The sequence below is a fragment of the Mytilus edulis genome, chromosome 14, assembly GCF_963676685.1.
Source record: "Mytilus edulis chromosome 14, xbMytEdul2.2, whole genome shotgun sequence".
Lineage (NCBI taxonomy): Eukaryota > Metazoa > Mollusca > Bivalvia > Mytilida > Mytilidae > Mytilus > Mytilus edulis.
Genome location: NC_092357.1, coordinates 56,386,995 through 56,398,794, shown reverse-complemented (window position 1 = coordinate 56,398,794; position 11,800 = coordinate 56,386,995). Strand labels below are relative to the sequence as shown.

Below are 11,800 nucleotides of genomic sequence, written 5' to 3'. Positions count from 1 at the left end.
CATCTAAATCATGCCACCTCTGAAAAAGGCAGTTTCACAATAAATTTAAAACCTGAATTTGGTTGGTGGTTAAATTGATGTTAATAATTTAGAAAGAGGTTTCGTGGAGTACAATGGCTTAAACTTGTCTAAAACGAACCTCTTCGAGACTTCAGATTTTGTATGGTTTGGCAGATGTAAGGTTTCGTCAGGTTCTCAACGCACACCATTTGATATGACTGGTCTAAAGAACATGTTTGGTTTTGGTTAATGCAATCATCGGTTTAGACAAGTTTCATTGTATATTGAAAAATTTTCGGAATAGAGAGTCATCCAAAAGACAAGAGAGGCTAGGTGAATAAATAGAAACAGTTTATTGGTACAACGAAACAGATATGTTTTTGCATGATTTTATTCATTTAGAATTTCGAATTTGACACCCTGTTTTTCTTATCCTCTGGTTGAACCTGCTCCCCAGTTCTGAAAAGAAATGTAAAATGTTTAAATAAAAATAAGTATTATATTTAAAAGAAACTGACTCACATGAGAGCATGTCGTCTAATGACAATTGGTAGGGCACCATAGTTAATCTTTTTTTCAAAATAACTTAGTAATATTAAAATGAATAAAAATTGTTAAAGGCCTTTTTGTGACTTTGGTGGAGATTTGTCTCTTTGAAACTCATACCAAATCTTCTTATTTTTAAGAAATGAAATCTTTTGCAATGTGCGGTAATTAAAATTATTGAAATCGTTTCATATTACAACTGTGATAGATACAAATTATACATATATCTAGACGTGAAATATCTCTACAAAATTTCATCAGCTAGACAAGCATAAAAAAGATTAAAAAAAAATAGAATAAGATTGTAACAGAAAACCATTAATGTATTTGACTTATCTTCTAAATATCCTATTCATATAGAGATCTTGGAATTTGGAACCTGCTGTTTGTTTTTCGTATTATTCTTAAATAGAAAAGAGAATTTCTTACCGCAGGTGGTTCATTAGCAGTAGCAGGAAGTTCTCTGGTATCTATCTCTCCGTCTGTGTCAACAGATCGTTTTTGTCTGCTTCCGTGACTACGTCTTTCACTAAGTAGTTCGAGTAGTGTTGTCAGTTTTCTTCGGAAATCGGACTGAACATTCTGAAAGACGGAAAATATAATTAAATGCGTAACGTTCTGTGGATTAAGTTATTTTCGTGGGTACCAATTTTCATGGATTACGGAAAACTTGCATTTTCGTGGATATGTGATGTGATTTCGTGGTTCGTCCAAAGCGTGAATACAACTGTACAGAAATTAGTATTTTGTTGAACATTTAAATTCGTTGCTAAGCTATTCCAACGAAACCCACGAAAATTGGTATCTCACAAATAATAATGAATCCACAGTATGCATCAATCAAGGAATAATTTAATTCAGATGCTGGTCATTTATCAGCACGGAAGCTACTAGAGAACAATTATATTATTTCTGTTAAGTGAACAGTATGCTGATATATCATAAACACTAACAACAAATGTTCTAGGTACTGTTCGATAAAAATAGTACTAGTATTTATTTACATATGCGAAAATCTGTAAAATAACGATCAAGTTATAATAAGATATTTACGTAACGCGTTTGTTACCATACGAAAACAATCAACATAGCAAAATTATGATGCACAAATATATGCCTTGCTTGTATTAGGACTCTTAAACATTTGGCCTTTACCAATAATAAAGATACATCAATTGTCCAAATGCTCATCTAGTGCAGTACAACGGATATCTCTGGGCTCATAAAACACAGATAGAGCCTTTTAATAAAAAAAATCACGCTTTTTGGTTACCCTTTAATGGAAACTAAACTAGCTACGAGATATATAAAAAAGAAATATGATTTTGCTTGGATCAGTTATTTATAAAAGTGAAATTGTGAAATAATTATTCGCTTTTAGCAGCCAGTATTCATCAATTTTGTCAAAATAAGCTAAAATACATCGATGATGAATTATTCACTTGCAACTGAATAATTGGCCCACATTGAATCCGTATTCACGTGAACTCCAATCTAACCCCTTAGCTAGGATGATTTATGCGTGTTCCGTTTTTAAAAGAAAAGAATGAACCATTAAAATTTAAACAAAGGTAAATTATCTGTCAGATTGATAAATTAGATAATTCTTATACATTATGTTGTAAATCAATTATGAAAATTTGGGTCAAATTGAACAACATGATTTTGATAGTAAGTGTCTCCTTCAATTTGAATAATAAACTTACCACATCAGAATCTGATGAAAGGTTGAATTTTTCATGAACAGCACTTAAACAGTCAGACTCGGTTAAATCGCCCTTTTCAATTTTTATCATTACTCTTTTACACATTTCACCCTCTCCAACACACTGACCGAATTCCCCAGGCTCAAAATCGTTCACGTCAGCTAGAAATAAGGCAAGGTACCTATTTACAAAAAAAAAACATAAATTCAACACAGATATACATTTTGAAAAAGTATACAAAAAGACAGGTTCACATCGTACGACCTTACTTATCTTATTGTACGTTAATATTGATGTTTTATGAATATGGTGTGTCCAAAGCGGGGTCGAGGTGTTACTTTCAACTTGCCCATATTGTACATGAAAAAAATAACCAAATTGAAGTCAACTTGCCTGAGAGACTTGGATCCTAAATTTCAAAAAAGGTAATTTATTAACGAAGAAACTTTGTTAGTAATTCTTCCATCGAGTTCCATGGATTGCCAGTCAACCAGCACTAAATTTTAAATTCGTAAATAAGTTTCTACATTTCAACTTGATAGATCAACTTGATGTGATTTTTGCAATCCACTATGTACTACCTAAGAAATGACTGTACCAAGTCAGGAATATGACATATGTTATCCATACGTTTGATGTGTTTGAGGTTTAGATTTTGCCATTCGATTAAGGGACTTTCCGTTTAGAATTTTTCTCTGGGTTCATTATTTTTTTCATTTTACCTTTTTTTGCATTTTGTTGGAGGATTTAAACCACATATTTTGGGGCCGGTCAGACATTTAACCTACGGTAAAGTAGTTTTTTAATCAAAATAGTTTCTAAGCAGAGTTGTTACTTTTACTAAGTACCACATTTAGGTAATTTTGGTATGTAATGAAAAGCCAAGATACTTGTGATCACTGTAAAGCCCTTGTTAAAAGTTTCTTTGTAATGTAAAAAAATAACATGAAATAATAATTGGAGAACACATTTGTCATGTTGTTTAGTTTTTCTTATCTTTGTAATAAAAATATCAAACTTGCAGGAACCAGTGTGCTCTAATATGCAATTAAAGATATGTTGAATGGGTCTGCACAAGTCAGGATAAGTTATTGTTTGTTATAAAATAACTGACACTTTTATTGAACTTTAAGGATGTTCGCTACTCTGTTTAAAAATAACAAGCTTTTTAAAAGACTGTTATGAATTGATAGTATATAAAGAAAGAAACTAAAAAAGAAGAAAAAAATGGAGGGTCCGTGTGCTTGTTTTTTTAGATATAAGCCATTGAAATTTGGCGGGAAATAATTCTGTCTAGATTTTTCTTACATTTATCATTAGCACCTTTTTGTTTCAAAAACTATGAAAAAATAACAAGTATTTTATAAGATTTTGAAATATGGCTTTTTAAACTTTATGTAATAAAATTATGAAAAGAAAAATAGGGGTTAGTGGGCATTTTCTTTTAAAGGCAATACATAGATAAAACCAGAGGATTCCGAAAATCTGACAAAAATTCACCAAATAGAGAAGCAAACATCCTTAAAACAAAGTAATAATTAAATCTTGAAACTGCAGAATTTCGGACGCATGAAATCCGAACGTTTTGTTTTTATTTTTTACAATAGAAAGCAATGGGGTTATGAACCAGTCGTTTCATTTCTAGAAGGATTTGTTTGATGTAGTATGATTTAAAAACATGTAAACTATAAATGTTGGCTATTAAGAAATCATGGAAAAATAAATTGACATTTCAGACTATAGAATAATGTATTAATCTTAACAACACAAACCCAGTATCGGAATCGTAAAAATAGTCTCCAATCGCAACAACGTCGCTTAACGAATCTACGGCTGCCCATTTCACCCTTCCTCCAGTAACTTTAAAAGTAGCATCAGATGGGATACACACTCCAAGTCGTACACCTTGTGATCTGAAAGTGAGACAAATCATGAGAAAATACATTTATTATATACAAAGTTGGACCCAGAAGGACATTAAAAGGTATTTAAGCAGACTGATAACGTATGGTGTAGACTTCTGTCTATTAATTAAAAATGAAATTGATGCCTTTTGATTATCTTTTCCATTGGCTTGCTTATTGTTTGGTGTATTCACACTTAGTTCTTTGGTTTTTATTAAGAATTTACTTAGGTATATGATTTTTTTGTCAAATGAATGAATCTCCTTAGGGTTTTTCCTACAATATTGGGTAAAATATTTTGCCACATAACACCCACTTTGTTCATATTAGACTGCAATAACTCATGAAAGGTCATTTACCAAAATTTCGGCTGATTTTAGATTTCTTTTCTTATTATTTGAGACCAAAATAATGATGATTCTAAATATAAAGTAAAAGTCAGATTTAGCCTTTTCCCGCCATTTAAAAAAAATATCAAAAAGGAGTTCCTTAACCTATTAATATGTTAGTAGATATAGGGAGATGTGGTATGAGTGCCAATGAGACAACTCCCCATTCAAGTAACAGTTTATAAAAGTAAATCATTATAGGTCAATGTACGGCCTTCAACACGGAGCCTTGACTCACACCGAACAACAAGCTACAAAGGGTCTCAAAAACTACTAGTGTAAAACCATTCAAACGGGAAAACCAACGGTCTAGTTTATATAAAAACGAGAAACGAGAAACACGTTAGTAATATGTTAGGCTTATTTTGTTTACTAATGCTAATTAGACTTACGATGTCAATTAAACACTCTAATTACATCCTATACTACCTTTTGAAGGATTCTATCAAGTGAAAATACAACATGTATTCAGTGAGAGAAAACATATCGAGTTACTTTTACGAGTTACATGTCATGCACGAGGAAAAGCCGACAGAATTATTATATAGTAATAATAATAATAATAATAATAGTTTATAAAATATACACAATAATTGAATATATAATAAAAAAGTGTATAAAGGCACAAATAATCTAAATACATTACTATCTTATGTAGTAAACTTGCTTTGAAATCCGATAATTTTCGGAATACATTGTGATTAATTGATCCATTGTTGTTTGCATGACGACCAGTGCAAACTTACTTTGACAATCCAATAATATTTAAAACAATTTCTTCAGAACCTTTTTTGACAATCAGATTGATTTTTACCTGCTTTTAATATAATATAAGGTTACAATCTGACAATTTATTTAATGTCTTTAGAAACTTACTTTGACAATCCTACCATTTTTATATTAATATTTTTTGGAACTTCTTCTTCAAAAAACATAGAATAACTGTAACTGTCTCCTGTAATGACAAGAAAGCTGGCATCTTCGGATGAATCCGCATCTACTCGGGCTGACTCATAATCATCGTCCCTTGTCATCGTTAAAACGTTTTCTGAGGAGTATTGTATAGCTAACTGAAATAAACAATAATTTGCATTTTGAAGATTTTCACAGTTTTCCATAACAGAATTAAAAACATTCTGGTAATACCCGGTATATTCAAGAATGTAAATCGTCACTTTATTTGTTTTGTCGGTCTATCAAGGCGAACCAATATTTAGCTACCGTAAATAGAAACTTGGTTTTCTTCCAGATATTTTAAATGCGACAATAAGTTATTACAATTTGATATTTCATACTAAGGAATATCGTAGTTTCTCAAAGTTGATTCTCAAGGTCTGATTGATCATGGAAATTCGAACAAATACTACTGATTATTGTATTATTTGGTGGATTTATTGTACAAATATTTGATTTTCTATATGGTGAAATAAGAAGTTGTGGTACGAGTGCCAACGAAACAGCTCTGCACCCAAAATATAATGCGTAAAAAGTATACAATTTTAGGTCAAAGTACGGCCTTCAACACGGAGACTTGGCTCAAACCGAAGTGCAAGCTATTATAAGTGCCTCAAAATAACAAGTGTAAACAACTAAAACAGGCAAATCAACAGTCTATTCTAGCTTTCTATTGAAGAAACGAGACCACACCAACAAATGACAACCACTGAACAGCAGATTCCTTTGTTAATTCACGAAACTTTTTATACTTCAGTGGTTATTGTTCATTTCCGTTTCTCGTATTTGTTTTTCGTTTTTCGTATATTGATTTGAATAGTTTGTTCTTGTGTTGTGTCATTGTACCAATTTCCCATGCAAGGGGTTGGTATGCGACTCCAAACATGTGCAATTCAACCACATAATTAATGTACCTATTCCATGTAGGAAGCTTGGAATTTCGTGGTTGTAGTTTGTTACTAATATCAAATTTGAAAATAAACGGACGGACAGGACATTCAAACAAAAAAGAAGACAGGATGAGCAACTTGGCCAAACAAAAAAGACAGCAAGACAATTTATGTAAAATATGGTCAGGACAAACTAATAAAAAGGCAGGACCGAATCGATTAATAATTAATAAGGCAGGACAGATATGACAATTAAAATCCTCGCCCCCATCCCGCAAAAAAAATCAAACGGAAGCTCACTTGTGTAATCATGTACTTGTTCTTTTTTTTTCTTATTTTACATTTACATTTAGGATATTGCAATATATATTTATGATACATTTTCTTTTGCAATTTTTTTCTTTTGAATCTCTTTAACTTCTTATATACTTTAACTTTCATTTTTATTCAAGCACATGAAATGAGTCTGGTGTTTTAAAAATGCCATAAATGGTGGATCAAATTCAAATCATCATTTTTTAATAATTAATGTTTTTATAGTAAATAATGCTATACTGATGATAAAAGTGTTTATCAAGCTTGCTTTCGTCAAGCGTAAAACTGTCTTAGAGAGAGGAAAAAGACCATTAATAGAACGATAAACGGATAATCGGATTTTCTACGTATAGATATCGTACAATATTAGCCGCTCGACACAATGTGAAACTTTTTAGCTCGTTCGCTACGCTCACTCGCCAAAAAGGTTCACATTGTGGCTTGCGGCTGATCTTTTACGATATCAATGTGTAGAAACCCCGATAATCTATACAAACTACTTACTTTACCAAAAGCATGTTCGCAGTATCCGAAGTTCCAATTTGATCTAATCTTACAATCTTCTGTCATGTGAAAGGCTTCAGGACTTAGAACTGTAACAGCAGAGTCAGCTGATAAGTCCGTTACCGAGTTATCCATATCCCTGAATGTTCGGATATCGTCACCAGTTCTCTCCGTTTCATCCTGACGAATATCTCGAACTCTGTTTCCTTCACTAGGCTGTGGTAGAAAAAAAAACATTTGTATCGAAAGGCAGCTATGAATGAAACAAATGATAATCTGATACGAATTCCGTAAAATCATCTATAAATAAAGGCATCAGTAGTATACTGCAGTTCGAAATTCATAAATAGATTGAGAAAAAAAACAAATCCGGGTTACAAACTTAAACTTACGGAAACGCATAAAATGTATTATTATACAAAAACACATGGTATTGATTGATTGCAATTTTTTTTCTAAATAACATTTTATAACCCAATAACCCATTTTTAATTTTGAGGGTACTAGTTGGTCTTTTTTTGTAACGTTTGTCTGATATTCCTCTATCCTAACTAATATAAACATTTCACCAAATTCCTACTTTATTTAAGATTCAATATTCAGCGATTTATCAAAATTTAAGAAAATTCGATATTTCTTTTATTTCGATTTAGGACCTGATAATACCTATCCAAATTTAAGGTAAAAGTCCGAATCAGCCTTTTCTCTCCATTTTAAACGAATAAAACTTACATCAGAAAAACCAAATTGAGCATTAGTAATACTGTGGAAAGGTGATTGTTTTTGTAGTTTATCCCAACCAATGGCTCCCATTTGGTAATATTCGTTATCAGCAAAATCATCGAAGAACACATCTGTCACATAAATAGGCCCTCTTCTCAAGGCGATTGCATTTCTTGGATTGAAATTTTTCATCCTTAAAAATCAAATGAAGAATATCAGTATATCAATTTTTTAATTATAATATGTAAAACATATATACAAAGTTCGTCTAAATATCAACCCAACTATTTTTTGTTTTTTCCTGGACGGGATTCGAAATCATGCTTCTGCGATATCGTGGCACCATATCGCTTTGCACTATTTCCGACGCGCTAGCGCACTCGATCACCTAAGCGCGACAAAAAGAAAGCTTTCGGTTGCCGGGTTTTACCTTTCCTAGTCAGTTTCATCTAGCGGCGTAACACAGTATATGATAAATAAGGCATGAAGATGGAAATTTTACAGATCAGCTAAATTATCTATGCAAAAGGATCTTACAAATAAATGTAGGATGCAATCACAGAAATGATGTTATTATAAGTAAGTCTGAACAAATGACACCTCTATGACATATTTAATCCATCAGATTAACAGTGATTGTAATACAAGGCTGAAAACACATTATGTATGCATATTTCGTCTAAATATCACCCTACACTGTAATATATAGACATATCATGATTTAAAATCCCGGCAAAGGAAGAATAAAAATTTGCTTCCTAAATTCGCTGATTTAACATTGTTATGCTGATAATTAAGTAATTTTTTGTGAATATATAAACCGGTCACCCTTTTCAACACATTACAACAGTTCATTAAATGTATTGAATTGAAACTTTCTAACTTAAAAGTTCATTTAAGAATACAAATTTATATATCGAAACATGTCCTTTTCTAAAGATTATAAAATTTCGTGAAATGAAATGTTTTATCCGTTTATGTTCAATTAAGTCATAAAGATAACCTAAAAGTATATTCTTATATATACATCGGATTTGAAATTCCGTTTCAGTATACCAATTAAAAAAACCTTAGTGAGCACGTTCACATACCCAACATCCCCACATTGTCACTGGAGAAATAAAATAATTGTAAGAAAACAAATTGAATTATAATTTCCTGTGGATATGCACATCTACATAGTATGTCCTTATAACCCAAAGTTTCATAAAATTAAATAGATTTTTCGCATTTTAATTTCCACGTGATATATCTTTTAAGATATTATCTCTATTCAGAGATGATCGAAGCCCATCTAAAAACAAGAATGTGTCCCAAGTACACGGATGCCCCACTCGCACTATCATTTTCTATGTTCAGTGGACCGTTAAATTGGAGTAAAAGTATAGTTTGGTATTAAAATTAGACAGATCATGGCATAGGGAACATGTGTACTAAGTTTCAAGTTGATTGGACTTCAACTTCATCAAAAACTACCTTGACCAAAAACTTTAATCTGAAGCGGGACAAACGAACGAACGGATGGACGAACGTACGAACGAACAGACCAACAAACAGACCAACAAACAGACAGACGAACAGACCCACAGACCAGAAAACATAATGCCCCTCTACTATCGTAGGTGGGGCATAAAATTGAATTGGAGATGCATTCCCAAATTGAAAACATTTTCCAACATTATATTACAGCAATATTCAATAAACTAATGAGTTCAATTTGATACCGAAATACAGTACAATACAATTTATTAGGATGGCAAATTCCCCCTTGGACTTATAGTCCTCCCGCAGAAAACAATTAACCGATTTTCTAGTTACAGAAACTATGACAATTGTAATTCACAAGATGCGTTTTCAGAATTAATTTGTATCTTTAGCAATTATCGAACCTTATGATTCGTCTACAAAAGACTCTTCAATGTCGTGCTCTAATCATAATGTTTTAAAAGGGCAAATAAAGTGAGAAGTGAGAATGAGACCCAAAACTTTCGAAAAGAATGGATTAGCTTTTCTGTCATCATTTCTTAGATTTAAGATTAATTTTTTCCATCGTATCAGTGTTTTTGTGGCTTTTCCTTAATAGGTTTAAATAGAATAGTTTTCAAGGAACCAGTTTGATTAATGGGTATTGACATTGAAGATATGATTTCGTCATTCAATTGTATTATACTTTGACCTCATGTTACACATTTATATGTCTGAGCGTAATCAATAAATCTTATTTCTTACATATTTGAAACCAACGGGAATGATCTTCCAATTGATACGGGTTGGCCGTTTACTTTTGCTGGTTCTCCTAAATTAGGAGAATCTCCTATAAATACACTCTGGTCAATGAACTGCAAGGCGGTATTCTCTCTAAAAATATCATATATAGAATCATACGATGTAGTATAAGATTAGTATTAGTTATTGACCACAGATGGGATTAAGAACTACAAATTTCAATAAAGATAATATTCACCAACGTGATGCATAAAATTCCTTTCAACAGAAACGTGTCATAGTTATTACATTTATAGTAATAGAATAGTTATTCCCACTTATAAATGGAGGCAATTCACATTGACCGTATTATTTGTTCTGCTCCGAATGCGCAGGTCGACAATAAAATAATAAACGTCTCTCAGTAATGCTCCAGATCAAACTATTAAATTTAAAACTTTTAAATAGTAATGATTAAAATAAAATTGAAACAATAATTAATCCAATTCTCACCCAAAATTTAAAACGAAGCTATTACTAGTATTATAAGTGTCGGGTGTGATTATGTGTGTGCATTCATATTTAAGCTTTCATGTAAAACTTACTTCACTATATTAAGTAACTCGGCACTGTCTGATAACCTGTAAAAATGAAGAATGTATTATATATATTAAATTTATCATAGTAGGTCAAATACATTTGTTGTAATACGATTTCGTAGAAATGAAACTATATTTAAAAGATGACTGATAGAATAAAGAAAACAAAAACAGAACTGACTGTTGCCTCTAGACCTCAAATGTAAACAAAAGTAATAGACTATTTTCATATTGCCGACTTTTGACTCCGGAAGTTTTCGACAGGTTTCCTTCTCTCTGGTAGGACATCATGGTGCTCGGTCAACCAAGTCAATTTTAACTTTTAATCGGTATGTTGTGTTAGATTTGAATTATAGGCCTGGTATCTTTAATAAGTATAAGCTTGTCGTAATGTTCTATTATAGTGTTTGTTTGTGTTTTTCTCTGTCCTCCTTGTCCTTAAAATGTCCTGTACCAAGTCAGGAAAATGGCCATTGTTATATTATAAGATTGAGAAGGGATATGGGGAATGTTTCAAAGAGACAACAACCCAACCATAGAATAGACAACAACCGAAGGCCACCAACAAGTCTTCAATGCAGCGAGAAATTCCCGCACCCGGAGGCGTCCTTCAGCTTGCCGCTTAACATATATACTAGTTCAGTGATAATGAACGCAACACTAAACTCCAAATTGTACACAAGAAACCAAAAGTAAAAATAATACAAGACTAACAAAGGCCAGAGCCTCCTGACTTGGGACAGGTGCAAAAATGCGGCGGGGTTAAACATGTTTATGAGATCTGAACCCTACCCCTTAACCTCTAGCCTTTGTAGAAAAGTAAACGCATAACATTTAGTTTCTGTGTGTGTTGAGTTTTTGGTGTTTCTGTTGTGCCGTCGTTCTCCTGTTATATATGATGTGTTTTCTTTTTTATCAATCGATTCATCAATTTCGAAAAGCGGTATACAAATGTTGCCTTCATTTAGAGGAAATAAAATGTTATAGGTTTTCATAATACGAAAAAATAATCGGGAAAAAGTAGACTTTCCAACAAAAGTTTTCAGATTTATTTTTTGATTTAAC

General features: G+C 32.1%; 1 protein-coding gene across 1 annotated transcript in view; it reads right to left on the bottom strand.

Moving 5' to 3' along the window:
- Positions 1-338: 338 nt before the first annotated feature.
- LOC139502499 (cell surface hyaluronidase CEMIP2-like) overlaps positions 339-11,800 on the bottom strand; it is a 31,076-nt gene continuing 19,614 nt past the window's right edge. Inside the window, exons 16-24 of the mRNA XM_071291981.1 lie at positions 10,742-10,777; positions 10,161-10,289; positions 7,941-8,124; positions 7,209-7,424; positions 5,422-5,615; positions 4,025-4,165; positions 2,253-2,433; positions 976-1,128; positions 339-459 (exon numbers count right to left, since the gene is read on the bottom strand). Of these exons, the coding sequence (XP_071148082.1) occupies positions 430-459; positions 976-1,128; positions 2,253-2,433; positions 4,025-4,165; positions 5,422-5,615; positions 7,209-7,424; positions 7,941-8,124; positions 10,161-10,289; positions 10,742-10,777 (1,264 nt within the window). The 3' untranslated portion in view covers positions 339-429. The remainder of the gene's footprint in view (positions 460-975; positions 1,129-2,252; positions 2,434-4,024; positions 4,166-5,421; positions 5,616-7,208; positions 7,425-7,940; positions 8,125-10,160; positions 10,290-10,741; positions 10,778-11,800) is intronic.